The sequence below is a fragment of the Phoxinus phoxinus genome, assembly GCF_949152265.1.
Source record: "Phoxinus phoxinus genome assembly, chromosome: 14".
Classification (NCBI taxonomy): Eukaryota; Metazoa; Chordata; class Actinopteri; order Cypriniformes; family Leuciscidae; genus Phoxinus; species Phoxinus phoxinus.
The window spans coordinates 4,835,486-4,854,965 of record NC_136889.1 but is presented as its reverse complement, the minus strand read 5'-3'; the positions used below and the strand labels follow the sequence as shown (position 1 = coordinate 4,854,965).

The 19,480-nt window shown below is 37.3% G+C and overlaps 1 protein-coding gene across 2 annotated transcripts in view; it reads right to left on the bottom strand.

Moving 5' to 3' along the window:
* Nucleotides 1-4,179: 4,179 nt before the first annotated feature.
* runx3 (RUNX family transcription factor 3) overlaps nucleotides 4,180-19,480 on the bottom strand; it is a 56,453-nt gene continuing 41,152 nt past the window's right edge. For both annotated transcript variants that reach the window (XM_079634251.1, XM_079634252.1), the window contains 3 exons: nucleotides 18,401-18,559; nucleotides 13,159-13,230; nucleotides 4,180-7,526 (listed from right to left, as the gene is read on the bottom strand). In XM_079634251.1, the coding sequence (XP_079490377.1) occupies nucleotides 7,003-7,526; nucleotides 13,159-13,230; nucleotides 18,401-18,559 (755 nt within the window). In that variant the 3' untranslated portion in view covers nucleotides 4,180-7,002. The remainder of the gene's footprint in view (nucleotides 7,527-13,158; nucleotides 13,231-18,400; nucleotides 18,560-19,480) is intronic.

Genomic DNA, 19,480 nt, shown 5'->3' with positions numbered 1-19,480 from the left:
CAGAACAGTTCTAATGGGTTTCGTATGGACACAGGTACCAAAGGGCTCCCCCATGACCCAGGAAGTGGTTTCCATGAGAAACCAAAGCCGCTTTTGACAGTCCCCTATTTTTCCAAAATATATCAGCTCTTGTTTGTCTTTGTCCCACTTTTCCACTTCTTCTTCTATTTGTTTTAAAACAAGCAAAGCCGCCTTCTCACACCCACAGTTCATAAAGTTGTTTTTCAGAAGATTTTGTTTTTGAAAGTCCCTTATACTCTCCAAGGCTGCATTTATTTGATAAAAATACAGTAAAAACAGCAATATTGCGACATATCATCACAATTTAAAATAACGGTTTTCTATTGTTATATAAATACAATTTATTCCTGTGATCAAAGCTGAATTTTCAGCATCATTACTCCAGTCTTCAGTGTCACATGATCCTTCAGAAATCATTCTAATATGATGATTTGATGCTCAAGAAACATTATTATCAATGTTAAAAACAGATTATTTGAAATAGAAATCTTTTGTAACATTAAAAATGTCTTTACTGATCATCATGCATCATTGCTTAATAAATGGAAGAAAATAAATCTCAATGACCCCAAACAAATGTGACACAGTTTAAACCACAGCAATACTTTCTTAAGCTTTTATTAAAATGTGATGATGAAGCCATGTTGTGTTTCCGTCTTATACTTCAGATATTTATCAGAGAAAGAGGCTTATCCTGTGTATTCTCTGCTGTGTACGCTCTGACCGCGGACCAGGCCTGCAGAAGATGACAGATTCTCAGATAACCACATGTGTTTATAAAGTTTGTGCAATAAAGAGAGAAACTTTCTAGCACATAAGGTTTTCTTATTTTCCCCTTGAGCTTTAGTTCATTAAAAGCTTGACGTTTGTCTCTGCTCTATGGGAGAGTGACTGTGAAATGGGGTTCAATAGGAAAAGAGAATTTGTGGTTCTAATTGTAGTGTTTATTTAAATCCAAAATATAAGACCCCAAAATAATAAACAAATGAAAATGCCAAAAACTCACTGATTTTACATTCACGATGGGCAAGAGCTGACAGAAGACAATGCAAAACATGAGGCCTTTAAAGAGTGATTGACAAACAAGAGCACCTGCGGGTGATGGATAGAGTGATAGATAGATAGATAGATAGATAGATAGATAGATAGATAGATAGATAGATAGATAGATAGATAGATAGATAGGTTGATAGATAGATAGATAGATAGATAGATAGATAGATAGATAGATAGATAGATAGATAGATAGATAGATAGATAGATAGATAGATAGATAGATAGATAGATAGATAGATAGATAGATAGATAGATAGATAGATAGATAGGTTGATAGATAGATAGATAGATAGATAGATAGATAGATAGATAGATAGATAGATAGATAGATAGATAGATAGATAGATAGATAGATAGATAGATAGATAGATAGATAGTTGATAGATAGATAGATAGATAGATAGATAGATAGATAGATAGATAGATAGATAGATAGATAGATAGATAGATAGATAGATTGATAGATAGATAGATAGATAGATAGATAGATAGATAGTTGATTGATTGATAGATAGATAGATAGATAGATAGATAGATAGATAGATAGTTGATTGATAGATAGATAGATAAATAGATAGATAGATAGATAGATAGATAGATAGATAGATAGATAGTTGATTGATAGATAGATAGATAAATAGATAGATAGATAGATAGATAGATAGATAGATAGATAGATAGATAGATAGATAAAAAAAGCCGATTACCACCGAACTCAAGTTTATACATTAACAAAAACCCCGACAGTAGTTTTCTTATGTTGAAATATGCACACACACACATCAACCCCATCATCGCACTGAACACGACTCAGTCTGTGAATTCACTGTCTATATTTACAGTCCTCTGAGTGTGATGCCAGTGACCTCATCTAGCTAAAGGGGTGGTTGAGTATGATTTCACTTTTCTAACTTTAGTTAGTGTGTAATGTTGCTGTTTGAGAATAAACAACATCTGCAAAGTTACAACGCTCAAAGTTCAAAGCAAAGGGAGATACAAACGGCTAAACTACAACAAACGGCTGGTAGGAACTACACGACATTCCTCCCGGTTTAGTGACATTACCAACCCTATAATTTACATAAACCCCGCCCCCGGGAACGCGATTTATAGATTATCCAGACAGAATATGCAAATCAATGACTAGAAGATAACTACACATAAGCAACATAAATTCATATCAGAAATGTCCTGTTGCTTCTACATGTTGTCACTTCTTCTTGAGTCTCTTCATCATTGTCTGAATCCGATTTGAACATAAAAGGCTAAACGTTTTTGAAATTTTCAGTGCATGTGTGTGAGTGCAAGCTGTTGAAGCTCCGCCCCCCTGTGCTCATTTGCATTTAAAAGGACATACACAAAACGGTGCGTTTTTGCTCACCCTCAAAAAGTGACAATTTTAACATGCTATATAAAAATATCTGTGGGGTATTATGAGCTAAAACTTCACATACACACTCTGGGGATATCAAAGACTTATTTTACATCATAAAATAATACCATTATTATTGGTATTATATGATTAATTATAGTGGCATTATACCACCTCTTTAAAGAATGACCTGACCTGGTCTGACAGAAACGCCTGAGGAAGAGCGGCCATGTTCACATTTCAACAGCAGAACTCTGTGCTTGTGTCCTGAGGGGTTTGAGCAGTTACATCTGATGTACAGGGGTTGAACCATCACAGACCATGGGAATCTTCACACTTCTTTCTCATTCTGTGAAGACATAGATCTGCTGCTGGTGGAAGGCGTGAAAAATGAGCTCAGTATGATTGTGTGAAGTGTGAAGTTTCTGACTGCAAGCACATCCTCACATAAACACACTCACATTCAATTAGAAAACGATGGTTTGGCAAGACAAACTTTGAATGTTGGCTTGAAAATAAAACAAGAGAAGCTTGACAGGTAAATATGAGTATTTCCTCAGCTATGTTTATAATAAATGTAGTCGTTTAGCAGATTTAGCAGGTTTCATACATTATGCATGACTTTTAAATCAGATTTTTCTAGGGCACTTACACTGGTCAAATTTTCTTTATTAAGTATCTGTTATTAACTTGACGCATTAGGACACATTAACTTGATCAAAAGTGACAGTAAAGACATTTATAATGTTATAAAATATTTATATGTCAAATAAATACATGCATAAATGACATTCAAATAGAAACAGGTATTTTAAGTTGTAATAATATTTCACAATATTACTGTTTTTACTGTATTTTTTACTAAATAAATGCAGCAATAATGAGGATATGTGACTTCTTGACTAGATAGCATTAAAAACTCTTACCCAACAGTTTTGAATGGTAGTATATAAGTCAAATTATATTTATTTATTTATTATTGGAGTATTATGAACCAGGTTATGTGAGGTTGCAACATTTTAAACAATTGTCAAAGTCAGAAGCAGTTTCTTTTCTTCAAGTTTAAAGCTGTTTTTAAGTGACTAAAATATGTTAAACCTGTGTACCGCTTTAAAGTGGTACCGCTGGCAAAATGGACTCTCAATAAAACTTGTCGGTTTATTCACTAGAAATGCGATTTTTTTATTTTTATTTAAACAATGCTACCCGATTAGAGAAAACAGAGGAAAAGGCTGCTGTCTTCCCTTTTGCCAAAAAATTAGGAAAACTTCCCATAATGCACTGTATGTACGCTTACTAGAGTTATATCGCCTTGCTTTAGTAGGGAATACTTTGTTTGCAAACTTTTAGTCATTATAAGTATTGACTTATAAAGGCTGCAAAGAATTATAAACTGGATTCAACCTGGATGATATCCAACACAGTGTTTAAGGCCAAACGGAGCGGAAAACTAAAAAAAATGTCCGTTTTCACAAAAGCTCTGGATCTGGCAAAAGTTTTGCTGACAAATAAACTTCTCGGTCCAGGCGAGTAGCCTAAACATTGTTCAGTGACGTTGTAACAATACAAAGCGGTTTGAAAATTGGCGAAGTTACACATGAAGTGATCTCAATAATGACACTATTGAAATGTGGAAATATTGAAGAAACTTTGTTTTTACTGCATTGTAAAATCAATGGCTGAATTACAAAAAACATGAATGACAAGTAAATGAAATCACAAGCAAATCCTGATCTTTTTTTTTTTATTAAAATGCATAAAAAACTACATCATTAGCACACAATGAACAAAAGAGCATATTTCAGAACCAAAATTACAAACGCACAACGAGTGAAAAAGACAATTTGTTCTACAGAAGTGTGTTGTGCTTTTCAGCTCTTTCAGCATGATTATAATCTGCGCACATTACAAACATCACAGACTCGTGGCCTTCAGTGATATTCACTTCACTGGCAACATTTGGGACTTGTTCCAAAACATATTGAGCTTGGCATAGACATCTGCTTTTAAATAACTGAATGATTTGAATGAATAAGCTGCGCACGTTTTGTTCCTCCGTGTAGAAAGCTCACTAGGTTTTGGAACAGAGCCTTGGCGTCAACAGATTGTTCAATGCAACACACAATAAAAAATCAGTATTGATAGTGGAAATAAATAGATAGATGCATTTTTGGTCTTATTTTGGGCCGGCAAATATTAATTTAGCCTGGTTTGGATTATCCAGCTCAATCATAATCAACAATCACAACAAACTCGCACACGATGAGACGACAGGATTTGATATCCACAGACATTAATAGATACAGACTGAGGCACTGAGAGAATTATTAAACGCAAATGATTCCCGTAGCACGGGTTTCTATTACCCAGAAGTCCTTGCAGGAGAGAATAGACTCCCGCCTGTAACTAGACCAGCTCACATTTTGAATCCATCTTTCCTGTAGACTGCAGCTTTAGGCGATAATCAAGAGGAGGCACAATGGGAAGGAAAATAACCACCGCCATAAAGGCATCAAAGCGGCCGTGAATCAAGCTGAACACGGGCACTTCTGCTTGGATAACAAGGCCTGGAGGATGACCAATGATTGCGAAAGGAGATATGGCTCTCTTCATCCATCTTTCTACTTGTTTCCTTTGCTCTTTTGGGGCTCTTCGCCCCCAGGTGAAGGCAGCAGGTGTGAGCATGGGAAAAACCTCTGGGTTATGGGCTGAAATATTCACTTACACCTGTTACGCGAATGTGTGTGTGTGTCATGGCCACTTTACCCTCCTTGTATGAGCATGTGCACGGTTTTGTTATTCAAATAATCGAGACTGATCTCCTTTCAAACGTGCCCAATTATTGTCTCCGATTTCAGTCATTCCAAGAACAAGGTAGGAAAAATAGACACATAATGTAAGTGCTTAGAGCAACATATTTTTCACACTTTAGAGACGCAGATGATTGTTGGACTCTTTGGCTTGTGAGGACTGAAGCCTTTCAGGCAGTATGACTAAATATCATGTGGAACTCAATCTGGTAAGAATGTCTCCATTATGTGGTTTACAAGGACATATAACATCTTAAATAAATGTTTTAGTGCATTAAAGCTGCATTGGAAAAACATAAACATTACATTAAAATTTGTTTTGTATAATTTAGAAAGAATATATTACAGTAGCACAACTTCCAATTTTATATTAAAACAAAGATGAAAAATTAAATTGAAAAAAAAAGAAAGAAATACGAAATGCTTGTGACACTTTGGCTCAAATAAATTAAATGTAAAAAAAAAGAAAGAAATACACAAACCATAAAACTGAGCGCAAACAGATCAGAATCGTTTTAAGAAACTGCAGAGTTATATAAAGCGATCAACACTGAGAAAGAAATAATTACTCTTAAAAATATTCCAAAAAAAAAAAAAGACAAGTCTCCACAAGTTCAAAGACAAATGAATTGTTTGTGATTTTGGTGAAAAGCAAGACACCCAAAAAAAAAAAAAAAAAAATATCAAACACCTGTCTGTCCCTGGATTATAGACACTGTTTTAAGTTTCTACAAACCAAGAACCCACAGCTAAAGGGTGAATCGCACAAAAACACATCCAGATCACATTTCAGCCCAAAATCAAAACAAAAATAATTTTTTGCATAAAGAAAATGATGTCTATGTTTTTGTAAATGTCAATGATTTTGCATACATCATTATGTTTTGCATTACAATAAGAATCTGAGGGTCAAATATGCTTTATTTTGATTAAAATAATGTCAGAATGCAAAAAATATGAAAGACAAATTTTCATTTTCAAATATGTTTTCTAATTTCTCAATAAATATGACCTGGATATGTTCCTGACAGATTTTGTGATTCACCCTAAAATCCGTTTTCTTTTTTAATAAAAAACCCATTGTCATAACATCTCACAAAGCTCACATTGACCCACATTTTTGTAATATATGATCACATCTCACCATTTCAAGACTATTTCAGCAATTTTGGAAAGTACCTGAAAGTCGCGGACGACATTTTTGGTATATTTACACATTAAAAGTCCCACGGTCCTGCAGCTCCGTGAAGCTCTTTCATACTGTCTACACGACAAACGCTTTCATCTCGGCAGCGTTTCGTGGTTGCAAAGCACTCTGGGAATTACAGCTTTCAGGCAGATTGGCTTGTAAGGCTGGATAGATTGTCTTTTTTCAGTTACAGGCCCATCAGAATATGTCCATGAAGAACCTGCTTTTCTTTGGTTTGTTCAGCTTTTTCAGTAACAAAAAAGTCGCTGATATATTACTATGGGATGCCTTTTCTTCGTTTTTTTTATGATAATTTCTACTCTATCTATATACACCTAAATTGCCTGTGAGACTTGTGTCCTCCTTCAGTTTTGGTCCGTTTCTGTGCCGTATGGAGCGTCCAGAGCAAAAGGTCACCAGTCTGTCAAACTAACTTCTGGTCATTTGATCCCGATCAGCGATTGACGTCATAGAAGGACAAAGAAACATAAAACGATCAAGCATGCAAGACTTTCACCTTTCCTCTTAATTTCGCGCTCTCCTCTCAGTGTTTCTCAGTACGGCCTCCAGACGGACTCGTCTATGCGTGTCGACGCACTCATCGCTGTGGGCGAGTTGCTGTGGCTTCCGTCGGCGTCCACACCGTCACTCTGGTTCCCGAGGTTGGCGTTCAGCAGGCTGTTGTTTCCTCCAGCGGTGACGCCGGCTCCACCCGCCGCGGTGCAGGACGTCAGCATGCGGGTGGGTGACCTGTCGCCTCCTGATCCGGTGCCGCCGGTCGGGACCATGGAGAACTGGTAGGAGCCGGACCCGGTGCCGTAGTACAGGTGGTACGGCGAGGAGTTGGTCTGGAAGTGTGAGTTCTGGTTCTGGTTGCCAGGATAGGGAGGAGGCAGGTAGGTGTGGTAGCGGCTGGAGGTGGGCATCCCGGCTACACTGAGACCACCGATCCCAGTGCTGGACGGGTTAGCGGAGTAGCTGAAAGGACCCGGATAATGCATGTGTGAATCAGAGAAACGAGGAGCCGTTAATGGAGACAGGGACGGGAAAGATGTCCTCTGCTGGAACAGATCCGAACCTGAAGATAAAGAAAGAGACAGTTTAACATCTAAATATATATACAGATTCAACCATTTTAAATTCAATTAAAAAATACAAAATGTTTGTGACACAGAAATGATCCAAAGTAAGAATGCATCTACTTTTTTTGCTCAAATAAAAGTCAAACCATAAAACTGAGCTCAAATAAACCACTCAAGTCTAAAGAAACTGCAACGTCATAAAAAGGATTGGAACATGTCACCCCGAAATCAAAACAAAAATATTATTTTGCAAAAAGATAATGATGCCTGTATTTTGTAAATTATTAATATATTTTTTGCATTACAGTAATAAGAATTTGAAACAACAATAAGAAAAACAGAATGCAAGTAATGTACACAATATTCCACAATGTTTGGGGAGAAGAATTTCCATGCTTTCCATGATTACAAAATAATGTTTACATTTTTTCTAATTTCACTAATAATAATAATTTTTTAAAAATCAGACACAGGCCATGGGAATCTTCACACATCTTTCTCATTCTGTGAAGTTATAGATCTGCTGCTGTTTACCATTTAAGTGATTATATTATACTATATTCATATTTGAAAATTATAATAAAATGATCTGTCGAATTCATCAGATGAACAATTGCCACAGAACCCTATTGAGAGGCTGATCTAGCGCTAACTAATGTAATTTGTGAACGCCTGATAAATTGTAACAACAGTGCAAGTGTAAGATTATGAGGCTGGGGAGGAGGAAGATGATGAAGACATTGACTTTTTTTTATGCAGTGTTCATGTTCTGTGTGAACAGGTGTAAGAGAAACATCTGTGCACCTGCACCTGCACACAAACTACTGCCCGTTTCTGCCAGTTTGTTCTGTTTTCTGCTTATTGCCCACATATGAGCAAGGGCTGCTGGGATACTGGAGCAGGCTTTGGCATGCAGGCGCCTGAGGGAGGAGAATGCCGTCTGTGCGTGCCACTGACTTGTTTAAAAGTCTCTCCCCCGTTTGTCTGGGGCACTGGGTCCATTTACAAACAGAAACAGAGAAAGAGAGAGAAAAGCATACAGTTCCATTTCAATATCCTCAACTTCGGTACCCCCCCACTCTCTCTCTCTTTCTCTCAGTGGGGTGTTGACTTTCTCTTTTACACTTTTGGGGGGCCAGGATCTGATTCGAACCGAGGAGAATTCAAGATTTCAGCTGCTGTTGATTCAACAGAAATGCACAAATTCCAGCCAGACACACACACACACACACACACACACACACACACACACACACACACACACACACACACACACACACACACACACACACACACACACACACACACACACACACACACACACACACACACACACACGTGCACGCACGCACACACACATTCAGTTTTCACATTTTATGCCAACTTTCCATTGACATAATGATTTTCATACTATTCAAAATGTATATTCTATCCCTTAAACCTACAATCACAGAAAACTTTCTGCATTTTCAAAAAACACCATTTAGTCTGATTTATAAGCTGTTTTCCTTATGGCGACCAAACAATGTCCCTGTATGTGATATTTTGTCCCCATAACATAGGGTTTACTAGGACCAAACACCATACAAGATTAATTACTAAAAGCGGAAATCAGACAAATGAGTTGAGAAACAGCTGCAAACCAGATATAACACCCAAACTGTAGACATTGTTAACCCTCACACACACACACACACACACACACACACACACACACACACACACACACACACACACACACACACGCACACACACACACACAGATTCAGACTCAGCGTCTCCCTCTAGTGCCACACAGGATATTAACAACATGAAAGTTTCCAGAATGTTGCTCTAGTAGAACATCCCCTTGGTGGATAAACATATTGTTATTGTTATTATAAAAATGGAGAGTTTAACTTTATGCCTGGCCAATGAAAACTTGCATATAGTGCCATATTCATGTTTTGACATACTTTATGATGTTTGTACCACAGAAATCATAAAAAAACACATTATTGACCCCCTTTCAAAGACCACTGCTTTAGAGAATTACTAGTGTTTCCATGATCTACATTAATATCAGTGGAAAAACTCTTTAAAAGAGCAAAGAGAAGGAAAGCATGTGGTATAACATATTATTATATGTCATTTTCCCCTTTAATAATATTAATATTAATTATAAAAATAACATTATAAAGATGAAAAAACAATTATGGGGAAAATAACAAACAGAAAAAAAATATTACTAATAATGAACATTAATACATTAATATTAATTTAAACGGTTAAGGAAAAACAGTTAAGGAAATATTTCAGAAACAATATTAATATTGAGTATTAATATAAATAAATCTATATATTCTATTATATTGGTTTGGGTTTTTCCCTTTTTTTGTCGACACGATTCAAACTAAAATTAATATGAATAAAACAGTTAACAGGATTTTTTAGCAGAAGAAATTATATAATATTTTATAATATAATGTAAAGAATATTAACATTAATAAAAACTAAGTCATATTTGTTGATGACTAGTCAGAATAGTAGACGGGGAATTGTTCTTCCATGGCAATTTAGAACTTGTTTAAAATTCAGCAGTCATTTTTACACAAGAAATGTAATGGACAAAACGGTCACAGTTTCCTGAGAATTGGCATTTGAGTTTCAGAATATGGTTCTTCTATCTAGACTGAACGCTGTTATGCTTCCCCCATCACAGTTCGCCGTGTTCCACTAGCCCACAGTCAAGCGTGTAACCCGGCTCACTACAGAGGTTTGCCTCATTTGACTGCCGATTTTGTTTGTTAACAGAAGAGCAAGCAGTAGCTAGTCAGCAGGAATTGTGCATGTTTGTGTGAGGATCGGGGTTCTGGTGAGGATGCAAATCTCGACCCTCACCTGTAAAATGGCAATGCAAAAACAGATGGATTACACCTGGACCAGGCAAATCATGCGGCCAGGAGAGAGAAAGACAGAGAGACATAAAGACTGAAATATATACTTGTTACTCTGTATATAATCTAATCAAATCCTCTATATTTGCGTCAGAATGTAGGATATCAAAAATACCACATATCTAACAATCATACAATAAACGTGGATCCCAGACTTGCTCACTTGTTCATGGTTTGAGTTTCTACTATGTGGTTTTATGCTCAACTGGTGAAACAAACCCACAGGAACCGACCAAACTATTGCTACAACTTGTCAAATATGCAGTGGCCCCAAACTATTACTTTTAACCAACACTATTTGACAACCATAAGATCTTCATTTATATATACAGTATGTAATATATTACAACTTATAAGTGTGTATATCTATTATAAGTGTGACTTTAGTGTCCAGATGCTTTTTGGGGTCACTGTGAATGCTGGTAGAGTAACTTTCAACCGAATACTATTATTATTATAGCCTATAGTTTTCCAAGTAGGTAAAAGACTGAAGTAGCTCAATGTTTGCACTGGATGTTGATTAATGATAACTGAAAGTAATGGCATATCACTCTGACAGGCAGAGAACCTGAGACGCAGGCAAACATGTAGATCTTGTGTGTTTATGTTAGAGCTGTAGTCCATAAGACAACACAGCACGTCGCATGCAAACTAGCTCATCTCCGACATGCGCCGCGCTGCTCATCTCATACATCAGGACGGGTCAGGTTACCATTCACAAACATCTGATACTGTCCTGGAGATTTACAAATCAGGTCATTGATTCAAGACCTGGATCACAATGAGACACATTTCCTTTTCTTTTTTCCTCCAGTGAGGAATTTTGAGCTTGTTGACTCTAAAAATCCATTTGTTGAAATGACTGTATTATTATTGATCCAAAAATCACAATTATTAAGCAGCTTTTGCTTTTCTAGGACATTGAAAGGAATCAATATTCAGCTCTTTCGGAAGCAATTATTATGAAACATAAGAACGGTTGGATCTCATTATTCCTGTAGGCGTTTTTGATCGCCGCAGTTCAGAGCGGTGAGTCAACATTACACTCACGCAAGTCTGCAGAAGGGAACACATGGTATCTGAACCAACAGGACAGAGAAAGCACAAATGAGATCTACTTCATATCTCAATTGGTTCTCATGGACAGCAATGAGATGGAGAGCAGATGGAAACTCCCCCAAAAGATGCCAGTAGTCTCTTCTCAATCTCAAACACGTCTCATGCTGAGCTCAGAAGAGCCTGTGATCAAAGTCACACATCTCAATATGAACTCCAACATTTCTCATCAAGTCCTTCCAAGACCAAATGATCTGAGCTATTTTACTGTATGTCAACAATTAATACATTTTTGCTTATTTGAAAGATTTAGAAGAGAAGAGAAACATCCGATACTTAAATGAGACATATTTACAAACCTCATTAAATCTTCTAAGCGATGTAAGAGCAAACTCTGAGCAATACAATTATTTTCTGGTAAACTTTGCAATAATATGATCCGATCGAATCGGATCGAATCATGATTCCATATTTGGGGGTTCTAGAACAAATATCTAAATTCTAAATAAGAATAAATTCTGCCTAAATAAAGTTTTAAAACTCTATTTGGCCACACACTGCAAAGAATGACAACCACAATTAAATGTAGGAGTGAATATCCTGAATTATCTTGTGATAGTTCACAAGCAAAGTTTTTGTGCTATTTTTGATACATTGAAAAAAATCCCTCCCATAAATAACTACAGACTGTACAGACTGAAATGAAACACTCAGTAGAAGAGTGACAATATATTTGTCTGCAGTGTGCATGTGGCCTTTAATAAACGTCAAATATTTCCTCGCTTTACAGAGCAGGAATTATGATGGAACTGACATCTGGTGTTTTGAAAAATGCCACCTGACAAACTGCAAGTCTATTAGGAATAATAAATCAGTCAAAGTGCAATTAAAGAAAGCTATAACGTAAATGTCACACGGGCCGGTGGGTGTTTGTGTGTGGTGGAGGTAAAAATGACTCAGCTGGTTTGGATGTTTGGGGTTTGTGGGAACAGGAAGGGCAGGAATTCTGCGTCGCCGCGGGGAAAGAAAACCATGCCAGCACCAGGTATGTGGCCGTGTGTCCATGGCAGCGAGCGTTTGTGTGAGAGTGTTTATATGTGTGTATGTGCCAAAGCAGGTGTGTGTGTGTGTGTGTGTGTGTGTGTGTGTGTGTGTGTATTTCACACACAAAGAAGGTTTATTGTTGTTTCTGGGTCCATGCGTGTGTGTGTGCGTGTGAAAGCGAAAGTAGATAATTTTTTATATTCTGTTTGTTTCAGCCCCTCCACAAAAATGCTGCATTTTGATTGGATCATTAATATTATGATTCACCCATTAGGACTGCAACACACCCACACACATCTGCATATCAAAGAAGTCATCTGAGGATAACAGTGTGTGTGTGTGTGTGTGTGTGTGTGTGTGGTTTTTGCTGATCTATATTTACCAGTGATTCTTTCTCTTATTCAACTAACAACATAAAAGAGCACCAGTGATCATTTATGCCAAATAAATCATATTCCTGAAACGGATGTGTGGCTATGGAATAGATCACCACAAAAAGGAAATAAAGAAAGTCAAAAGGGTTTGGAACGACATCTTTGTTTGAATTATTCCTTATAGACACTGTGTACCGTGTGTTTGTAAAGTCTCTTACCTGACCAGCGTAAGTCGTCTTCCACTTTACATGTCTTCAGTGCAGGAGGGTCCATCTGATCTGGCCATAATCCTGCACCGAAAACATATATATACATATTTAATCACCTGTCAACTGGTAATCTATGAGATACATACAACACACACACGCACGAACGCACGCACGCACGAACGCACGCACGCACGAACGCACGCACGCACACATAAATATATTTGCAATTTTTGTAAATGTATCAAACCAGACTATTAATACAAAACTAAATAAATAAAGTGATATGTGATATATACATCCCTTTGACATTATTTAAGATATCTATTAATTTGCTCTTAATTTGTATTTGATTCTAACAATTGCTGTAAATTAACACAAGTAATAATAAAATAAAATGTAATTCATATGCAGTGATATAATAACACATAATGATAAAATATATAAAACCAACATAAATATGAATGCAATAAATAATAAAGCGCTGTTAAAAGACAGTTAAAAGTATATGCAGTTAAAAGAAAATTATATATACTTTTTTGACAATATTTAATATATCTGTATATTGATATTTATTTAAATGTAGTTTTTTAATTGACAAATAATATTTTCGAATCAGTTTTTTTTTATCAATATTTTTGAATCAGTTCACTGATTATTGAAAGTCATCTGAACTTATATACTTATATATATATATATTTTTTTTTTTTCAAGGCTTGCACCTTGGAACATATTTTAAGTTTTGCGTTGAATGCGTTCCCGAGCCACTGTTGTGTGAATGAGCGGCCGGAGCGCGTTAAGGGTTTTCTGTTAGAACGGTGTCGTGTTAGCGGCCCCTAAGTTAATAACTAATGATCTTTGCAACAGAAGTGAATCAATCTAAACTAACTTTAGCTGGACAATAACTTTATTCTAGAGCTGCTGTAAAGCTAAAACAATCTCTGTTACTTTCATTTCCCATTATCACTGTAAAGCTGCTTTGAAACAGTCCATATTGTTATAAGCGCTATATAAATGAAGGTGACTTGACTTGACTTACCAACACTATTTTTGCTAATGAAGTTTAAACCGGAGATGCTGTTGCTTAATTTTAATTTTATTTTGGCAGCAAAATCATCATGAATAAACAGTGAATATTATAACCGCCTAGCCCAATCTGTGTGTGTTGCGACAGAGGGAATTTGTCCACACACGCTCAGTGTGAAAGAGCTGCTAGTGTTTTCATCAAAGGTGCTGAGAAAAACAAACATGAAATCTTATGCTGGTGTCACATTACACACACACACACACACACACACACACACACACACACACACACACACACACACACACACACACACACACACACACACACACACACACACACACACACACACACCACACACACACACACGCACGTTAGAGCTCCATCAAAATGCATGTGTATGAGTAGATAACTTCTTAAGATAAATCTTTCTGTTTTGCTGACAAGCCAAGAAAAGTATCAGCGTGTCACGAGGAATGATATTTTGGGTGTCTGTTAAAGGTGCGTGTGATTATCACATATCTTATCTTTAGCGTGTGATGCCTGTGTGTGTGTGTGTATGATGAGCTTTTAAATCACTCCATCAGCATTAACACGCAGCTGTCTCGCACACACAAACACAACAGTCGCTGCACGAGTCTAAAATAAGATACTTTGAGAAATATAGAGTATGTGTGTGTGACTGTGTGTGTGTGACTGTGTGTGTGTGTGTGTGTGTGTGTGTGTGTGTGTGTCAGCGCACTGAACTGCCAATTTGACATGCAAATTAATCCTGTTTGCTCTCAGTCCGAGATGAGATAGTTGTTACAAGCTAATCGTTGCAACACACACATACACGTATGAGATATGAGACGTATGCAACTACATTTTTACATTTTCGGAGAAAAATATGAGTGGTGCTTGTCCATGCAAAACCTGCCAGCATGATGCTAGTCGTGGTTTCTAGAGCGTTCTGGAGGGATGATTGTCTCTAGATGGCCCGAATCAATCCTTCACTACAAGTCTACTCAATTTGCCCATTTTATTTTTAAAGTCATAAATCAGATCATATCCAAAAATACAATAACTTGTGTCCTCAACGAGCATTATGGGACATGTTACACACCAGAGTTTAATACTTATAGGGTAAGGAGTTTGAATAAATCCCTATATCTGTAAGTATGTGCAATAGTAATAATTGCCTTAGCAAACACCACTAATGGCACACTGTTCCCAGTCTCTTTCTCTGGTTTTCTCTGCACAATGATAAATTCTTCAGTATAAATGCTCTTATTCAGGCCACAGCTGGTGCTTCTGCTGAAAATAAACATCTCACTCAAATATTTTGATTGGCCGTTGCACAACGGCAATAACAGACAGATCTCTACTGCTATTAAAGCAGTGTCACAGAAACTGTCTGTGAACAGTACAATATGTGCGTAACTGAGAGCTTTGTGCATCTCTGAGAGGACTAGTATGACAAATCATCTTTTTTTGGTTATAATATATGCCAACAAACAGCAGAGTAGATTGACTGAACTACTGAATCAGTTTGTTCTAGTGAATCAGTTCAGTCAGGCTTTTCATGTAATTGATTCATTCATTGATCAAATAAACAATTTACTGATTCATTTAAATACCCTGTTGTGAAGTTCTAATGAAATACGAGAGAGAGAGAGAGAGAGAGAGAGAGAGAGAGAGAGAGAGAGAGAGAGAGACAGATGTATAACACTGAGTGAAAATGCAGGCTTTCCTCAGTACCAGCAAAAACAAACACAGCCACCATGAAGTCTTTATCTGTCAGATCTTTCACCACACCTCCTTAAAACTCTCTAACGCTCTCTGAAGTCACACACACACGCGCGCGCGCACACACACACACACACACACACACACACACACACACACACACACACACACACACACACACACACACACACACACACACACACACACAGCTCTGCCCGCATCTCTTCTACTTTTATTCTCCTCAATGAACTCCCTCTCCGTCTTCGTTTGTTTATTCCTTGTTCGATTTATTTTCTGAAGCAAGTTGCTGCATGTTAACTAATGCCAACTTTAATTTGCCTCCCTGCTCCTCTGGCATGACAATAGGTGTGTGTACGTGTGTTTGTGGGACGGCGCTGTGTGCTTTGACAAATCTGTTTAACTATGAACCATGTCTGTGTTTGTGCTGTGAATTTTGTAACTTAATATCTGTTTACAGTCATCAACAATCTGCAAACCTCAAGACTCCGGGATGATGCAATCAACACCAGACACACACACACACAGTTTGCATCACTCAGGTGGAATGAGAGACCATCTAATTACTGTGTGATGAATGTGATAAATCTTATTAAACATGTCTATCTTACACATGTCTGTCTGCAATACCACAGAGCTGTCTGACAGAATGTGTGTGTGTTAAGATTTAGATATAAAGAAGATGTTGGGATGATACGAGAGACAGACAGAGAGACAGTGTTAATATCAGACATAACAGTAAGGTTTTGATGTATCACACACACAGGCCTACAGCAGTGACAGACACGCAGTCTCCCGACAGCTAAAGCTCTGTTAATGTGTTATGTCTGCTAGAAATGTGTGTGTCGGCAGTCTTGGCCTCTGACAGCTCCATGAAGACATAAGTCCTGTCCTAATCCACCTGCAGATATGGATACTAGACGTACTTTACCCGCTCAAGCACACTCCTGACGCGGTAAGTGTAAATCTCCCATTCTTCTCGCGCTGAGCTCTGGATGAGTCACAGCTTTGGTTTTGCAGGAATGCTTGTGTAAGAGAATTCAGGTCAATCTGATGGAGGAATTCACCAAACACCCCAAACAAAAACACCACTGAAACATCCAGCGCCTCTAATTCAACAGCTTATGATGGATAAACTACTCATAAATAATGAAGGTTACGAAAGAAACCACACTTTTATGGGTTCCGGTTGACCATTACATCATGTCCTAACCAAACACAAGTCATGCCTTGAAATAGAACAAAATTAGATATATATCAGATACAATTAGATACTTTTTATATACGGTAAATAAAAAAATAAATAAAAATATTATAGTTTTATATATATATATATATATATATATATATATATATATATATATATATATATATATAATTTATGCATAAATATTTAAATGTTTAACTATTCATATTTTATACTAATATAAAATATATTTTATCATTATATCAGTTATAATATTTTTTTTTCTTAATATAATTATTACATATTTTTATAATAATTCTCATTATTCTCATTATATATTATAAATTTGACTTCAAAAGAATAAAGGAAAGATGAAATAACTGCAGGCCGTGATATGCCCCCCGGGAGCATTTGGTCTTCCTCGCTTTTTGATGGATTGTAGAGAGATGTGAGTCACGACTGCTTAGATAATCGTAAACACACGCCAACTCTGTTTGAGTTTTTACGAAATATGAGCGATTCTGCCTACACTACAGATGCAGTGAGCAAACAAAAACAAATAAAAAAGGCGAAATTGTTTAACGAAATGACAAAATCAAAGCCAATCAAAACACATCTGATGTTTGATTTACAAGAGTTCGCCATATCCAGCTAACAAATCGAGAGTAGTAAGGGATAAATTCATCCGTTTACGACCCTAATGGTTGAAATAACTAAACAAAATGCTCATAAACGCTTGATCTTTCTTAGCTAATGATTGTGCTGAGCAGAGATGAGCGACTATGAGAGTTTGATTGAAAAGCGAGTCACGACTGCTCAGATGGCTGTAAAAACACACCAGTTTGAGTTCTTTAGAAATGTGAGTGATTCAGTCTGCACTGCAGAAACAGTGAGCAAACAAGAATGAATAAAAGAAGCACATTTCAGCAACACACACACATTGCCGCGTATGAGAACAGGTGGGTGAGTGAAGGGTGGGGTGCGAAAAGTGCCTGGGTGTGTATGTTTATCTGAGCGAGAGGGACAGAAAATAGAAAGATAGACTGTAAGCGAAGTGCATACGTGCCTTGGAGAGTGTGAGAGTTTTGCTGTTTTGCTAGCAGACATCATGCTCAAAGGTCTTTACATGCGTCTGAGAACGTATCCTCGCCCACTATCACACACGCTGACGTGGGAGCCGAGCTCGAGAGGGGTTGCTAGATTCCAGACGTCGAGGTGCGAGTTGTTGTGACGAGCTAACGTCTGACTCTAACAAACACATACACAGGATCTGTAGGGCATCCAGGGACAAAACACACCTGGTATCTGTGTGGTGCTGGAGGGACTGTAATGGGATTGGTGGGGGCGGGCGGTCCCGTTGCCAGGGTTCATCCTCAGACTGGCCCTCTGGAAACGCTCGATGTCACTCAGGCGATCGGAAAACTGCTTGTGCGGGTCGTCCGGCTTCACACGGTGTCCTGCAGGGAGAAATGTAATGGGTTATTAGAATGAGAAGGAACCGGAACATACATTTGACTCATCCCCCATAGTAAAGACACTTATTTGAAATAAATCAAGCCAGAAATGTGGAACTTGTTAAAGCACTTCATTGACTAATTTAGTTGTTTTGTTTATGCAAATAAACTATATGGTTATGCGTTACTGTAAACATTCCCTCTCTGGTATCAACACGTCCTTTCTCTTTATAAAAAGGAAATGTTTTCATATAGCAATTAAAAATACACAGCCTTTTAACTAACTTATGGAACCTGATTGGGAACACTTCACATAGGCAGCAATAAACACACTCACAAACGATTCCAATAAAGTTTGACATTAGCATTTCACAAAACTAACAACATCATGTTCTAATAAGCATAAAAATACACAAATATTGTGTAAAATGGTCTGGAAAAGAGCTTATGGCTTTCAGACAGAGCTGTGTACTCAGTCGTGACTCATGTAATGCTTGATGATCCACAGAGGAAATCACCAAGAAAATCCTTGCTTTGAGTGTGTGTGTGTGTGTGTGTGTGTTTATCACTGACAATAATTTGCCATCCCACTTCAATAAGCATTACACAGAAGCACACGCACACACGCACACGCACACACACACACACACACACACACACACACACACACACACACACACACACACACACACACACACACACACACACACACACACACACACACACACACACACACACACACACACAATCATCATCATCATATGTGTAGTCTGGTCAGCTCTAATGGATGAGTTTAATGTGACTATCAGTGGCTTGTGTGAAGAACATGTGAACATTTTGTGGTTTTTAATGTGGAGTAATGGCTGTATTTGAATGTTTTATTCAGATATAGAGAGATAACAGACGCTGTGATATGGATTTTGT